Source organism: Dama dama, chromosome 18, assembly GCF_033118175.1.
Source record: "Dama dama isolate Ldn47 chromosome 18, ASM3311817v1, whole genome shotgun sequence".
In the NCBI taxonomy this organism is placed as follows: Eukaryota; Metazoa; Chordata; class Mammalia; order Artiodactyla; family Cervidae; genus Dama; species Dama dama.
The window spans coordinates 74,218,723-74,236,618 of NC_083698.1; the positions used below are offsets into that span (position 1 = coordinate 74,218,723).

Genomic DNA, 17,896 nt, shown 5'->3' on the forward strand with positions numbered 1-17,896 from the left:
AGAAATGATCAAGTTCGTGTAAATAAAAACAATATATATAACTGAATATATACATATGTGTATATATGCCTGCATGTGTGCTAAGCTGCTTCAGTTGTGTCTGATTCTTTGTGACCCAGTGAACTGTAGCCTACCAGGCTCCTCTGTCCACGGGATTCTCCAGGCAAGAATACTGGAGTGGGTTGCCATGCCCTCCTCCCAGGGATCTTCCTGAACCAGGGACTGAACCAGCATCTCTTACGTCTCCTGCATTGGCAGCTGTTTTTTGTTCCTTTTTTATACCACTAGAGTCACCTGGGAAGCGAGTGTGTGTGTGTGTGTGTGTGTGTGTGTGTGTGTAATCACAGTTAACAGATAGACAGATGGACTATTATTGCTGGGGCACAAGGACTGTGCAGCAGATGGCTGGGATAGACTTTGTCAAGTCAGCCCAAGGAGACAGTGGGTCTCTGTTATGGACTGACTTGTGTCCCCCCACCAAATTCATTTGTTTAAATCCTAACTCCCTGTATTTGGAGACCGTGCCTTTAGAGAGGTAATTAAGGTTAAATGAGGTCTTTAGAGTTGGGTCCTGATCCAATAGGACTGGTGTCCTTATAAGAACAAGAAGAGATGCCAAGGACTCAGGCACATAGAGAAAAGGCCATTTTTGTACACAATGAGAAGACAGTGGTCTGCAAGCCAAGAAGAGAGGCATCAAAAGAAACCAACCCTGTGAACACCTTGATTTGGACTTATAGCCGCCACAACTGGGACGTGATAGAATGGCCATAGAGAAACAACTCTTCATGAGATCAGGGCAGCACCAGCAATCCTCAGTTTAAAAATGGATACTCAGAGTTTATTGACAAGCTGATTTTAGAAAGATTGACTAGCACTTCCCTTTAGAAACAGTGAGCTTAAGTCCACAGACCAAATGCAAAGGCAAAGTTCAAAAACTAAACTGAGTTCAGAAAGCAAAGGCTAGATTAAATTCAGCTCCACGACCACATGGCCAACAGTCACTTAACCAAAAAGACACTTCCCCACTGTCTCACCAATGTGCCATGAATCAATTAGAACAATACAAGTAAAGCATGGTACAGAATAATAAAGGCCACCAGGAGTTTAACTATCGCAAAATCCAACTGCACTTTAAAAGGCTGTCTTGTAAGAAAATGCATCCTCCCTTCTGCCATAGGACTCATCACTGACGAGGCAGTGGGAAGATTACTCTCCACTCCTGGCATCACATGGGCTTGGAGGTCAGGCTCTCGGATCAAGAAAAGAAACAAAAGCTGTGTATGGAAAGTACATTAAAGTGTCAACCCAAGTGTCTACTGATTTATACAAGAAATCACTTAGGAGAAGATAACAGGACAGCGGGAACATGTCAGAGTGTTTCCAGATGTCTGCATTTTAAGCATAAGCCACGGGAGCACACATGGAGTAACGCGGTGGGGTCAGTGCCGACTCAGAAGCAGGCCAGCTTCTTAACCTGCCTGTCAAACAACCTGATGTTTCCTCTCCTCAGACCTAAGCCCATGTCTCTGATGCCACATCCCCTGGAAAGCCTAAGCCAGGTGACAAACTGATCTCATCTCAAAGAGGGCTTTTCCTTAGTGTAACCTTAGGCAGTTTCCCGGGTACCTGGCACCTTGTATTTTTTTAGGCTTAGGTCGTATACCTCTCTGATGATGTCTACCACATTTTGCCTTAGTCTGAGGAGCAGGTTAAAGCTGGAGTCCCCAGTAGGCTGAGTTCAGAGAAGCCAAATGCCCCAGAGAGCTTCCTCCAAAAAGGACTTCCCCGAAGATAAGAATTCACTGGAACTCCAGGGCTGGACACACCCATAGCAGCCCACCTGAGCAGAAGGTGAGGAGTTCTCCTCTCCCATTCCAGCCTTGAGCTGGCAGGCCAGTCCCATCCCTGGGCAAGGCCCATCTTGGCTGAGGAATTCAGGTGCCTGGGAGAAGCTGCCCCATCACTTGACTCGCTGTGCTGTGGCGAAAACTGGCCAAGCCTGTCTGGAGGCTGAATCAGCTAGCCTCTGCCTTCAGCCTCTTCCTTCTCTGTTGTGTGTTGAAAGCCTTCTTGCTTTGTCCACCTCGATATTCAGCTCCAGTTTCACTGCTTCTATTCTGTTGCCCCTCCTGCCTGGACAATCGGCTCCCTTCTTTGGGGGATGGTCCTTACAAATGGGCCTGGAAGTCGGGCTGACCACTCTGGGGATATGTCCTCAGATTATCACACTTAAGAGTTGTGACCCACCCCATAAAGTGACAGACATCACATATAAGTAGACAGGGTGAGTGTAGGGAGAAATGGTGGAGCCAGTGAACAGTGTAGCTGGTCCCTCCTTCTCTTCTCCCTGCCCCGCCTACTGTGTGTCCCCTCATGGGAAGCCCTGGAAAGCCCTGGCCACCCCCAGCCTCCTCCTGCTCCAGCCCAAGTCCAGTTCTGCTCCACCTGCCAGGATGGAGGCAGACGGACTCCTGGTTCTCAAGCCTGTTTGTCTCACTGCTCCCACTGAGGACTCAATGCAATCATCCTTAGCACATGGAAGAAATGATTTGTGAAACAGCAAATGGTGTGTTTTAGAGCTGAGGTTCTTTCTAAATCATTCTTATTTCATTTCTCATTCAATTTCTCTCTCTCTCTTTTTACATAGGGAAAAAATCCTCAAATCTTTTTTTACTTACACCAGTAAGTAAAAGTGATACACTACTTACAAAGTCCTCAGTGGTTTCTGTTCAACTTTCCCCAGTCAGTCATTTCTAATTTACATGAAAGGAAAGAGAATGCCATTTGTAAGATTTCAGTTAGCCTCATCTGATGAACTGAGAACAAAGGTAAGAAGCATCAACAAAGATAAAACCAGACTGTAATTTAGGAAAAGAGAGCATTTATCACCATAGTACTCAGCAGAGCCACCAAGTAGGAAACAGACAGTGTGATTTAAATCTCCAATCTGCAACTCACTAAGTGTGTGACCCTAGGTATATTACTTAAATTCCTCAGGAAAATTACACTTTTCTCATTTATATAAAGAAAAGAAGAAAAGGACAAGAGATTCTAGTCTTTTCTAGGCCTATCATTTTATAATCCTATGACTAAAATCAGTCTAAACTTTAAATTCTATCCCAGAAATTTACCTTAAGCCTAAAAAATGTGTAAACATACAGTAATTTAAATATTTAATATCAAGGAATTTTTAAAATGTATTCCTAAGAGAGACTTTTATTCACTGCAATTACGCATGCGTGTTAAGTCACTTTAGGTGTGTCCGACTCTTTGCGACTCTACAGACTGTAGTCCGCCAGGCTTCTCTGTCCATGGGATTCTCCAGGCAAGAATACTGGAGCGGGTTGCCATATCCTCTTCAAGGGGATGTTCCTGACCCAGGGATTGAACCTGCATCTCTTATGTCTCCTCTGTTGGCAGGTGGGTTCTTTATCACTAGTGACATCTGGGAAGCCCAATTATGTGTGAATCTGTTAGAAACATCTGGTTATCTAATGAAGCCTGATATTTCTCTAACAAAAAGCAGGATGTATGCATTCTGATAAGTAAGTTTACTTGGGATCTCATTTCACCGCATGATTTTGAGATGTGTCTCCTCTACCCATTCATAATCTATCAATATATCTCCATATTTGGGTGGAGATTCCCCACCCTCAGCACACACACATTAAAACATAAGAACAGAATAGCAAAGTAAAGAAGCACCAGAGTTAGTTCTAAGAGGACAAAAGAGGAGGACACAGGACTTACAGGAGCTGCCGAGTTTTTGACAGTGACACTGGGGGTGGTGGCTCGCAAGGCTCCACTCACTCCATGGTAGTATTTGAAGCAGATCTTAGTTTCAGCTGAAAGACAAAAATAAAATGGGACTGAGAAGCAGGGTGTAACCCTGGAAGAAAAGGCCAGAGCTAGAAAGGACACCCCCAGGAACTGCCACCCAATTCCTCCCATCCAGGCTGCCACCCCTGACAGCCTCACTTCACTTGTGGCCACGTGGTCCAACTTTTTTCTGAATGTGTATCATCAAAATTTGTTTTGTTTTTAGTGTTTTTGAACCCAAGTTAAACCTATCATTTAGACTTCTCAGCATTCATCCTATCCCATTAGAAGTTATTGTTTTTAAACCCTCAGTCTTAAGATTTTAGGTGATTTGGTGATTATTGCCAGTCTGTTTCTTCTATCATTTTCTCTTATTGAATTCATTGTGATTAGTATCTTGGTAATTTGAAGGAAGACTTTGAGAAATTATTGAAATACACAGAAGAGAGGCATATTTTCTGATGATGATGACTAGATAATCATGTGGAAACTCCATAACTTTTTGGCATTTTATTTTGTAGAGGACAAAATCTGTAGCCAACTTGAGTTTGGTTCATTGGAAGGTGACCTGCTTTTCCCAATTTACTGTTAATAGGGTTTTTTTCTTTTTAAATTTGAAAAATTTATTGGGCTTTGTCTTAGTCCCTTATATTAACTTTGTCTGGAACAACATGAGGACTCTCCCAATTTGAGTTCTTGTTTCTCAAATCTGGGAATTTGTCTTCATTACAATGTATTTAAAAATAATGTCTACAATTATCTTAGCATTCATTTTAATATGTTGATTATGGAAAATATGGACAATGAAGTAAAGTATAAAAAACACTTTTAAGAGTGTGTTTTGCATACTTGAGTGTATACACTTCACATAATAACACCTTTTGCTTTTTAAAGTAAATTATTAATAAAGCATGTTCAACCATCTAAGACCCTGATGCTGGGCAAGATTGAGGGCCAGATGAGAAGGAGGTGACAGAGGATGAGACGGTTGGATGGCATCACCCACTCAATGGACATGGGTTTGAGCAAACTCTGGGAGGTAGTAAAGGACAGGGAAGCCTGGTGTGTAGTAGCCCATGAGGTCACAAGGAGTTGGACACGATCTAGCGATTAAACATCAACCATCAATTCAAAGCTTTGTAGATAACATTCCTTGTTCTATGGAATCTGAATCAATTTGTAACTTGAAAATATTTTCCTCATCTTGGAAATCTGGGATTTTCCCTTAAAATTAATGCCTTTTTGAAAATTAGTTTTAAATTCAAGTTTGTTCTCTAGGATAATGGAGCAAAAATTGCTACTTATCTACCAACACTCATTCTCCCTTTCCTCCTTAATGATTGAATTTTAGTTTTATTTTGGGTAGTAATGCCCAGCTAAAGAACGTTTTGTAGCCTCCCTTGCAGATCACATTTACGCTGTTTGCCATTGTTATTTGGGGATTTCTAGTATATGTAGCTGAACCTAAACCTAGATGATATAGAAAAGCTTCTTTTAATATAACATATAAAGCATATGAGAATTGCAATATTCTTCCTTAGAAGGTAGGACTACTTAAGGATTCTCCCTTTCTGTGGCCAAATTGCTTTCTACAAAGCACTGTATATAACTCTGATCAACTTTTTAATCCTTGCTAACATTGAATATTATCAATTATATATAAGCTTAAAATAGCATCTCATTTTTATTCTATTTGATTACTAGTGAGATTAAAGGTTTTTAATCAAATTTTAATTAGTCATGTGTATTTAGTTGTTTTTTAATCCACTGAACTGCAGTTGTTAAGATTTCCCACTGCCATATGTTTACCTTTTGTAGACATATTCTTACTTTACTTTAAAATACCAATATTTTAAATTTCCTTTCTTCTTCATTCTTGCAGTGCAGTGATTTTGCATATCTGTTGATTGCCTTTTAAGCTCTTGGTGGACAATCTTATAACTTAGTTCCATATTCTCCAAGGCACCCCACATAAGGTATACACACAGAGATCTATAGGTCTACACATCCCAGTAGCAGAAAAACCTCAACAAACTTTTTGGTTAAGTCAATATTACTGTTTTAGCCTGAGAGGCAGGTATTTTCTTGGGCTCAAAAATCACTGTGGACGGTGACTGCAGCCATGATATTAAAAGATGCTTACTCTTTGGAAGGAAAGCAATGACACACCTAGACAGTGTATTAAAAAGCAGAGACTTTACTTTGCCTACAAAGGTCCATATAGTCAAAGCTATGGTTTTTCCAGTAGTCATGTACAGATGTGAAAGCTGGACAATAAAAAAGGCTGAGCATCAAAGAATTGATCCCTTCAAACTGTGGTGCTGGAGAAGACTCCTAAGAGTCCCTTGGACTAGATGGTAATGATAACCCTATATGCAAAACAGAAAAAGAGACACAGATGTACAGAACAGACTTTTGGACTCTGTGGGAGAAGGCGAGGGTGGGATGTTTCGAGAGAACAGCATGTATATTATCTATAGTGAAACAGATCACCAGCCCAGGTGGGATGCATGAGACAAGTGCTCGGGCCTGGTGCACCGGGTAGACCCAGAGGAATCGGGTGGAGAGGGAGTTGGGAGGGGGGATCAGGATGGGGAACACATGTAACTCCATGGCTGATTCATGTCAATGTATGACAAAACCCACTGCAATGTTGTGAAGTAATTAGCCTCCAGCTAATAAAAATAATTGAAAAAAAAAAAAAAAAAGAGTCCCTTGGACTATAAGGAGATCAAACCAGTCAATCCTAAAGGAAATCAGTCCTGAATATTCATTGGAAGGACTGATGCTGAAGCTCCGATATTTTGGCCACCTGACGTGAAGAGCCAGCTCATTGGAAAAGACTCTAATGCTGGAAAAGATTTAAAGCAGGAGAAGGGGACAACAGAGGATGAGATGGTTGGATGGCATCACTGACTCAATGGACATGAGTTTGAGCAAACTCCAGGAGATGGTGAAGGACAGGGAAGCCTGGCGTGCTGCAGTCCATGGGTTTGCAAAGAGTGGGACATGACTGAGTAACTGAACAATGACGACAAGGGATCATGGAGGCACCCTGAGCAGTGAACCAGGTAACCACAGTGAGTCACTATAGTTCAGAATATGAGTTACTCTGCCTGTAAATGCCAGAGATGGGCATGGAGGAGCCAAAAGGCTTCACTTCAAGTTTAGTTGTGTGGAAGAAAATTTTATATAGCAGGTATCCCGGAAAGGCACTACTAGCTTTCCTTTCAAAGTAAATTATTCCAACGTTTTCACATAAAAAGGTCAGGGAAACTATATACAATCTTTTATTGAATCCTACTGCTAGGTGAGAGGGTCAGTGCATGTTGAGAGCCAAGAATTCATGGAAACCTTCAAAGTATTATGATTGTTTTCTGAAAAACTGCTGGCAAATTTTTTTTAAGATTCCAGTATTCAGCAACTTAATTTACTAATGGATTTTCCTTTTATTTAACCTAAATAGCCCCTGCTGTTTAAAATGATTTCCTATTCAAACTTGAAAGAGATACTCAATTGTTTTTTGGATGTGAGAGCTGGACCATAAAGAAGGCTGAGCACCAAAGAACTGATGCTTTCAAACTGTGGTGCTGGAGAAGATTCTTGAGAGTCCCTTGGACAGCAAGGAGATCAAAACAGTCAATCCTAAAGGGAATCAACCCTGAATACTCATTGGAAGGATTGATGCTGAAGCTCCAATACTTTGGCCACCTGATGCAAAGAGCTGGCTCACTGGAAAACAACCTGATGCTGAGAAAATTGAGGGCAGAAGGAGGAGGTGACAGAGGACGAGATGGTTGGACAGCATCATCAAGTCAATGGACATGAGTCTGAGCAAACTTCGGGAGAGAGTGAAGGACAGGGAAGCCTGGCATGCTGCAGTCCATGGGGTCTCAAAGAGTCAGACACGACTGAACGACTGAATAACAGTTTGAGATGGGCTCTATAGAGAAGTTACCTACAATTGTTAAAACACATGAACAGTATCATATACAGATGATTTGTGGTATGCTTTGTCTTGCAAAATTCCATGCTACTTTGGTGACAGTTACATTCAACTGGTCTGTTTGATTAGCCCCACACTGAATTTTTCCAGGAGAAGGAGACTAGGTATTACTTATCTTTATATTTCCAGTGACATGTAATGCAGCAATTCTCAAGAAATGCCTGTTGAAAAATGACTGATAACTATTGGTTTCATTTGACTGACTCCAGTGCCTTCCTTAACCCAAGAGCAGCTACAGTGCCCTCATTACCGAAATACCAGTTCACGTGCCCAACACACAGTAAAGCTAATCATTACCAAAACATCAGGGTTTGGAGCAGACAAGGGTTTACTGAGGGCCATGCAAGAAGACGGTGACTTGTCCCTTAAAAACCCCAAACTCCCTGAAAGCTTTCAGCAAAGCCCTTTTCTAGGAAAGGTGAGGGAGGGGCATGGTGAATTGTTACACACTTCTTGATGTCAGATCCTTTGCTCTTGAGATCAGGTCATGGTCATGTAACAGCGTCCCTGCAAACCTCCACCAAACAAATTCTCTGTTCTGACAAGAAAGGGAGGGGTCCCCAGGCACAACTTTCACCTTCTGAGGTCCAGATTCTGGCTAAGAGGAGGCAGATCTCAGCTGGAGGCTCCCTCAGGGCCAGGTCCCCAGACTGTGCCAGCTGTCATCACTGAGGGAGCCAGGCACCCAGAACTCATCTGGCCCTCAGGCTCCTCAGGCTGCCCAAATAGCCAGGGCCAAGTCCCACTGACTTCACAGGCAGACTGCTGCCGCCATTAGGTCACAGAGACAAGGATGAGGGAGAGGTTCAGTGCTGCCTCAAGGCTTGGACCAAGGCCAGTAGACGGCCTTGGCCAGGACTCTGGAGTTTTGCAGGACACAGCCCCCAGCCTGTTCCCTGAGCCCCTCAGTTCACCTGCTGATCCAAGGCTCCATCTCCTACCTCAATCCCCACCTTTTACCTCACTCTCCGCCTGATGACCACCACTGCACCAACCATTGGCTAAGTGAGCCACTAATGGCTGCTCACTGACAGCAGCTCACTTTGGGGAGGGCCCTACTGCAGAGGGCCCTACTGCAGTTCCAACCAACGGCTGAGAAGGACTATTAATGGTCGCTCACTGACAATTGGGCTTCCCAGGTGGTTCAGTGGCAAAGAATCTGCCTGCAATGCAGGAGATGTGGGTTTGACCCCTGGGTTGGGAAGATCCCCTGGAGAAGGAAATGGCAACTCACTCTAGTTTTCTTGCCTGGGAAATCCCATGGACAGAGGAGCCTGGTGGGCTCCAGTTCATGCGGTCTCGAAGAGTCAGACATGACTAAGCGACTAAACAACAACATTGAGAGATGCTCACTTGGGGGAGGGGCCTGGCCCGGAGCAATGACTGAGTGATCATTACTGGCCTCGCACTAACTGTTGCCTGATAACAGGGTATGTGTGGAGGGGGTAACCACTGGCAGCAATAGCCATGGGTTAAGGTCTGTGTGCAGTTGTGCTCTATTACATTCTAATGGTCTTAATGCTTCATAGATAATTTCCTATGGCCTAACTTTTGAACTGTGGGGTTGGAGAAGACTCTTGAGAGTCCCCTGGACTGCAAGGAGACCCAACCAATCCATCCTAAAGGTGATCAGTCCTGGGTGTTCACTGGAAGGACTGATGTTGAAGCTGAAACTCCAAAACTCTGGCCACCTGATGCGAAGAACTGACTCATTTGAAAAGACCCTGATGCTGGGAAAGATTGAGGGCAGGAGGAGAAGGGGAAGACGGAGGATGAGACGGTTGGATGGCATCACCAACTCAATGGACATGGGTTTGGGTGGACTCTGGGAGTTGGTGATAGACAGGGAGGCCTGGTGTGCTGCAGTTCATGGGATCGCAAAGAGTCAGACACCACTGAGCGACTGAACTGAACTGAAACTGACTATTACATGACTTTTAGAACAGATTCAAACATAAAGACATTGTTACACTGTTGCTATTATTGCTGCCTCTGAGAAAAGTATCAAGGTGCAAAGGCCAAGAAATATTAGAAGGCTGTTGGTTGTTTTTTCAGATACTTCATCTAAGGGGGGTGAAGTTCTATCTTTCTCTGCTTTTCTAGTTAAAAATAACAATAATTTTAAAATCCCCTCAAAGTTTGAACACAAGGCATCTCTGTTATAACCATTTTGTTGTTTATTTGATTCATTATGTATGGAGTAACAGAAGTCTAGGAAGGAAAAGTGATCTAAGGAAAGAGTAGGAATGTGGGATCAAAAATATGCAAGTCCAATTCTTGACTTGCCCATCATTAACAGAATGAGTTATATAGACTCTCTGAGCCTTAGTCTTAATGCAGAATGGTGAGACCATTGCCAGCTTTGTATGCATTGTTTCGTGTATGGCTGTTGTACAGAGCAAAGGAGAAATAATGTGTGAAACCTAGTATGTGCAAACTAGCCAACACATACATGTTGCCCTTCTTCACTGTATATTGATTTATGTTCAATAGGATTGTCATGTATAGTTGTTCAGGCATGTCCTACCTAAAGCTGTCTAATCAAGCAGTGAGTAGGGAGTCAAAATCCAGTCCATGCTCCACTCAAAGGGTGTAGTTCTTCCCCTGTCAGAGGAATATGACATCCTAAACTCATAGGTTAATGGTGGATGTGAAATTGATCGCCTTATAACATTTTGGCTATTTTTGCCTGGCATGTGATTTACTTTCAGAGTTGGGCAGGAGTGACTAGCTCATCACAAAGTGGAATAAAACTGAAGTTTCTACCTCTACAAATATGGATGCTTACAACTATAGTTTTTATTGGGAGGCATGTATTTTAAAAGTACAGACTTTCATTTTTAGTATCACTTAAAGAAAGAAGAAAACTATTCCTTTTCTTCCTCTCTACGTTTTAGAGATTAGTAGGCCAGGAGGAGGGTGCAGCAACCCACTCCAGTATTCTAGCCTGGAGAGAGGAGCCTGGCAGGCTACAGTCCATAGGGTAACAAAGAGTTGGACATGACTGAAGTGACACATGTAGGCCTGTTGTAGCTTGAAACATCAGCATGCAATGATAGTAGTAGCCCTAGTATTTGTATAATGTTCAATTTAGTTTAAAATTTATAACAAATTGGTCTTAATAGTTAATTAGCTTTTAAAATGCATCAGACGATTCATTAGAAAATTATTTTCTAATTTGGCTCTCACAAAATCCCTATGAAGTAGAGGTAATTATTATTAACCCTTTTAAAACATGGCTTAATATAATGCTTGGCATATAACAAGACCTCAATAAATGTTATCTATCACTCCTATTTTACATTTAAGGAAAATGAGGCCAAAAAATGAGGCCACTTATACAAGGTCACACGTGTAGTTCATGGCAGCTAGGATTTAAGAAACCATTAATTTTCATTTGGTGATTTGTCTTTAAAACTGTTTTTAGTAACATAAGATTGCTGACCAGTTAGAAAAAGGGAAATTTCACTTCCAGCAATGATGTTCTAGGTAATTCAAAGAACATCTAGACAAGCTGAAAAAATATGGAAATAAATCTGCCTGAAGTAGGGTTGTCAGATAAAACACTAGATATCCACCTAAGTGTGAGTGTCAGATAAACAGAGAATAAGTTCTCAGTATAAGTCTGTTCCAATTATTACATGGGACAGAAATTATAAAAGTCATCCATTCTTTACCTCAAACTCAAATTTTATTGGGAGTCCAATAAATTTTTTCCTCCTAAAAGTGGAAATCCTAACCTGAGGACATCAGAGACCTAGCAAGACAATGGTAAATTGAAGATAAGATACAGAAGAAGAAAACTAGGAGATGCGCCCAGGATTCGGGGTTGCTGTATCCCTGTTGGGGGCTGTGTTGATTCCAGAAAAATGCACTGAGAGGCTGGAACGGTGAAAAGAACTTCTGACAGACGTTCAGAGCTAAAAGGGAATAAAAACTTTAGCGTTCAGAGCCTGTTAAGGAGGAGGACTCTGGTAAGTCCTCATGATCCAAACTGGAACCCTGAATAGGAGAACAGATAGACTGTTGAGAAATATACCAGCCCTAGCCCCTCAAATCGTTTCAGCTCTTAAAATTCAATTGAGGTTATTCTGAATTGCTAGATACAGCTCAGAAGGAAATGCAAATCCTCACAGGAGGAAAACAAATCATTTTAAGCCTCAAATTCTCTCCACAAGTTTTAGTTTACTGTCTCGTTTTCAATTAAAATTGATCAGGCACATGATGAGTATTTTTCTCTTGGTAAAAAAAATACCAATAAAGACAGAAGGCACTATAAACAGATTCATGGGGTTTTCAGATATTGGCGTTACCATACACAGCTTTAATGATCATGTACTTAATGCATTCAGAAAAAACAAAAGATAAGATTGAAAATATGTTCCAAAGAATGAAGTCTATGAAAAATAACCAAACAGAAAATTCTGGATCAATAAAACTACAATTTTGAAATAGTGTACTCAGTGTTTAAACTCAGGTTTAAAGTAGGTTAAACAAAATGCAAGAGAAAATTTAGGAAACCGGAGCATAGGTCATAAAAAAAAATCCAGAATGAGGTATGCATAGAAAAAGGATATAAAATATAGAATCAAATAAGAAACATATGAGAAACTAGGATATGGTCTAAAATGCCTGTAAACTGGAATCCAAAAAAAAGAGAGGAGAGACATTGATGCTACACCTGGGGCTGATTCATGTCAATGTATGGCAAAAACCACCACAATACTGTAAAGTAATTAGCCTCCAATTAAAATAGATTAATTTTAAAAATTCTCTAAAAGTTATGAAAGATATCAAGCTATAGATACAAAAGCTTCCCTCATAGCTCAGTTAGTAAAGAATCCACCTGCAATGCAGGAGACCCTGGTTCAATTCCTGGGTCAGGAAGATCTGCTGGAGAAGGGATAGGCTATCCACTCCAGTATTCTTGGGCTTCCCTTGTGGCCCAGCTGGTAAAGAATCTGCCTGCGATGTGGGACACCTGGGTTCGATCCCTGGGTTGGGGAGATGCCCTGGAGAAGGGATAGTCTACCCACTCCAGTATTCTGGCCTGGAGAATTCCATGGACAGTGAAGTCCATGGGGTCATAAAAAGTTGGACACAACTGAGTGACCTTCACTTTCACTTTTCATAGATACAAAAAGCCCCATGAATCCAGAAAGACCACAGCATCCAGATATCACTGTAAAAGTTCGAAAAAGAAGAAAAAAAGCTCACTTCATCAGCCAATGAAGAAAGCAGATTACCTTCACAGGAGCAACAGTCAGACTGACAGATGACTTCTCATTAGAAACTGAAATAAAGGGAGACTGAGGAATGATAGCTTCAAAGTGCTGAAACAAACTAACTGTCAGTAGAGAAGTCTGCAACTGGTAAAAATATTCTTTAAGAATAAGGAGATTATTTCTATTGCGGTCTAGACATTGCACAGGTTGAAGCACCACAAATATTTGAACTTCATAACAAGGTTTTAGCTATCCGTATGTCACCACATCTGCAGTGCAGAAATGCCCTGCACTGCATGAACAGAAGTGCGATCAATTGATGAACTATACAAACATATGGATTAGTGCATTAGCGGAATGTCTTCCATTGTGAATCACTTATTTGTGCAGAAGGAACCAAGTTATCTATGCAGTAACATTCTTCAGTGAGAAGAATGAACTTAAATCTACTAATAAATGGAAAAAAAATCTACTAATATCTCATTCGCAAAACAGACATGAGACAGATGTAAACCACATCCTCAAAATCCAGGAAAGGCAATTTTAACTTAAGCTATAATCACCAGGAAAGAATCAGTCTCAGTAGTTATCTAGAAGGAGTAATAGAAAGTACAATACCTTCAAATGCTCAAAAAGATCAAGAAGCAGTGGAATAAAGAGATATAAATTAAATTTTGAGTCTGAAGAACATTTAGCTTCAGTAAGAGGAAATAGCAAGAACAGTTCTTACAAAGAAATAATCAACACTAATGGTATAAAACCTGAGGTCTTCCCAGTCTATCTTACATGGCAATATGTTCACTTGTACTTGATTTATTTTAAAATATGACTTAAAGGAATTTTAATAAATGAGCAGCTTAGAGAAAGACTTATTTTTTATTAAAATAAAAGGAAGGGTGAAGGGCTATACTATACAATATACTATGTAATATACTATACAATATAGTATACTGTACTATACTAACGGAATTAGCATATACTGACAAGGCATCTAGCATTGCAGATTCTACTACATGTATAAAGATGTAACATTGAAAAAGTTATTTTAATTTAAAATTGATATTGCCTGTTGGATCTCTAAGAATTTTAAAGGCCTCAAGCAGCAGCCCCTCATTTTAGACTAACAACAACATGAAGCAGTTGTCTTTTACACACTCTTGTCCTGTTACATCTAATCTCAGAAACGTGCATCCAAGAACTCATTCCAAAGAAGAACATTATATCAGTGTATAAGCCATATTAAATTGTATGAAAAAACTTCATTCTCCTATAAACAGCTGTGGAAGACATGGTGTTTTTATTTGGTTCTCAGATGATACTTTTTAAGTAAAATTCTCATTAATCCATGACACTTACAGAAAAAAATCATCTTATTGTATTAGAGAATATGATGTTGATTTGTCAAAATTTTGTAATTTGGTAGAGATACAATCTTACTTGGACTTGTACTTCCAGAAATGATCTAGAATGCTGTATTACAGACTGATTATATTACCTTTGTACAAAATTTGAAAATAACTGAAGAAAATAAGGTGATAAATTTTGATTAAACCCAGAAGATGTTTGCATCTTTAAGCACTCCACATTTGCCCAACATAAAAATTGTCTTCTGATACAATCATGTTTCTCTAATAGATAAATTATGATTATTTGAATGAAAAAATGCTTAACTGCAACTTTTTTGAGTTAACTGCTATATCCTTTTTATAGGGAGAAGTGTATATTATTTGACCAATTTCCTACTTAGCACAGTAGCATAAACCCTATGTTAATGCTTTAAATATGGTGACACAGAAAATGTGGGAGAACAATTAAAAAAATCATTATGTGAAATGATACTATACAGAAATACTTATTTGGGGTATTAGAGGGCCAAATTCAAGCTAAAAAAAAATCATCCAATAAATGCCTTTTGTTTCCTATTTCAGAGCTGGTTATTCTCACCCCCTAGACAGTGCTTCTGTTCTCTGGGATCATTGCACATAGAGTGTTTGCTAAAAGGCAATTAGAGCTTTCCTTTCCCTGCCAGGATACAGTAATTGTAGCAGATCAATGCTTCTGCTGCTAACCAGATAAGCTGATTTTAAAACAGAATGGTCAAAGAACTGAGGAATAATGGAAGCAACAAGGACTTCAAAATTCCAGATGGGAGAGTACTGGTGAGACGAGCTGATTACCTACAGCCCCTTTGCCCTGGAGGCAGGGAAGTCAGCAGAGTGACTGTGGCCATGTGGGGCCAGAGCGAAGAACTCGGGAGGCCTCAAGTACCAGCTGATTTCCCCTCAGACATTTGCTGAACCCTGAATCCTGAAAACATCAGAAGAGTGAGCCAAAATCTTCTGTCTCTTGGTACTGAGGAGACCACGTAAAATGGAAAAAGAGGATCACACAGCTATAGGCACTCTTAGGAGTCTTCCCTCCTAGATGGAGTGGGCTGAGCAGGCTCTGAGCCTCCCTGGGGCATTCAGGGTCAGGTAGGGGTCCCAACAGATCCTCCAAGGACAAGTACAGACCACAAAGTCGAGTGCCTTCTCTGTCACATATTTTCATCCCTAATCCTGGATTACTGGGGTGGACCTCTATATTTCAGTCCAACTGAAAGGGAGGGTCATGGCTGGTCGGATGGTGGAGGAGTGAGTTCCCTGAAATGGAGATAGGACACAAACCAGGAGGCTGTAGAATGACAGACAACATACTGAAGAGCTCCAGAAGGCAGAAAGGGCACGGGCCAGAAGCATGAAGGGCAAAGGCCATATGGAGACCCTTCCCCATATCCTGTGATGACGATGTGTCTTGAGTCAGCTCTTGACCTTCCAGAGGTGTTCCAGAGATCTTTCTGGGAAGTATGTCATTTTCTTAGGTACTAGTTAACTTTATGCAGATTAGTGGTGCCAAGGGGTATGAGGACATACTGGGGCATAGGTCTGATGTATGAACGGTAGGGTTTTTGAAAGCGTGGAGGTGGAGGTGGAGGGAGGGATGCAATCTTTCAAATGAATCCTTTATAGTCAGGGAGAAGATTTTGAATATCACTTTTCAAAACTGGATGGATGTGAAAGAGCCACAGATTGTGGGTATTTTAGAAGATCTAATTGATGTACAGGTTTTATGATATTGGGGCATGAGATACAATGCAATTTTATGGTGAAGCAGGGCAGAATTCAAGCCCATGGCTATTCTGGAGGTTGGAAGGGGTACAGTAACCCTTTGGGCTAAAGGGATATACCCTTGACCATGCACAGATCTTAGCAATGGCAGTATGAGGCAGAACATAATTTCTGATATGTGGTCACCAGATATTACTGTGAACTTAATAACAGGTCTGAAGTGTTACCAAATCCAGGGACACTGCTCACACAGAAGTCTATGGAAAAGGCTCTCCCAGAGTTATGTAACACAGACAACCATATTTTAATCTTGTGAATGAGCTGCACAACAAGGTGAACTCCTCAGTGGTGGGCTTCCTCAGCAAGAAATACAGAGGAACATCCTAGTGGAAAAAGCTCTTCTTACTTCCTCTCAGGGTACCTCTCTTCCCCACCCCACCCCCGCCAACCCCTACCCATTTCCCTTGGAATCTAGGAGACATCATTCAAGTTTCTCCCAATTGGTTGCTCAGTTGGGGCTAACTTGGTCAGCTGCAGATGTGCTGAATGACCATGGTTTTCTATGGGGAGAATTTTAGTCTTCCTAGGCTTCTGCACTCAAAAGCTTCAGTTCTGGGCCCCAGGAGAACCCACCCACCATTTTGGCTTCCTGGCACATCAGACGTGGTAATTCAAAGCACATATGAAAATGCCAGGCCATCTGGCATGCTGCATATGGAACTGGCTGCTGCGTTTCTCAGTTGCAGTTGATTTTGCTAAAAATTAATAAACAGAAACCTAAATTAAATAGAGTTGGGAGACCAGAAGAGGGAGCACTCATGCCCTGCGGTGATAGCAGAGTCCAGCGGAAGGAAGAAAGACTCCTCTTCTTTTCTAGCAAGGATTCAGCCAATGAAAAGCCATGAACTCTCTGTTTACTACAACCCTCCCAACTTCCTTATCCTCTCTATAAAAGTGGTCTCCTTCCCTTTCTGTGAGAGGACTTGCGAGTGGCTCATCGTGACTGCAGACCCTGAACCATGGTTGTAATTCTCTGCTAATCCTGAATAAAAGAACTTAGGTGCAGCAATATCTGGCAGTCTGTTTCAGGTCAACGATTCTCACCTGGGATACAGTACCTGGATGCTGGGTCCCTCTAAGGGATCCCTGATACCAAAAAAGCAGCCTTCACAGTAAGCAAGTTCCTTTCCTGAAAAAGGGACACTGCACTCCATTGGTGTGGGTTTCATGGGAAAAGAAATTGGCAGCTTTGGAGTCTACTGGGATTGTTTTCTCTTGGGAAAAAAATCCATTTCTGAGTAGAGACACTGATCTTGACTATTCGGCCAATTTGTGGAGGTCAGCTGGGAAGAGTCAGCAGACATGAGATGCTCTGTCAGGGCAGGTTAGTGTCAGGGCTGTCAGAGAAGCAAGTGATGGATGAGGCATAGATGTATCCTGTAAAACCAGGGGACTATCAAGGCAGGTAAACAGTGCTGTCTTTGTTCAGCTGGCAGAGGCTCCCTCTCTACTTGTCTAGCATCCATTTGACTTGCCTGAACTGGAAATTTCAGCATCTCTTTCTGGGTAGGTTCAGAGATGAGTCTATACCAGATGACCAACAACTGTCCTGGAGCAGTGTGTGGAGGTGGGAGAGGTGATAGAAGACCCTCCACACATCAGATTCAGGCTCTTGTTTGTATGGTACTTACTCTACCACTCACTCACTTCTACACTTCCTTTAGGTGCAGGAACCA

General features: G+C 41.5%; 1 protein-coding gene across 1 annotated transcript in view; it reads right to left on the reverse strand.

The window, feature by feature from the left end:
- HECW1 (HECT, C2 and WW domain containing E3 ubiquitin protein ligase 1) overlaps positions 1-17,896 on the reverse strand; it is a 445,911-nt gene that overhangs the window by 192,708 nt on the left and 235,307 nt on the right. The window contains exon 4 of the mRNA XM_061165645.1: positions 3,754-3,848. Within this exon, the coding sequence (XP_061021628.1) occupies positions 3,754-3,848 (95 nt within the window). The remainder of the gene's footprint in view (positions 1-3,753; positions 3,849-17,896) is intronic.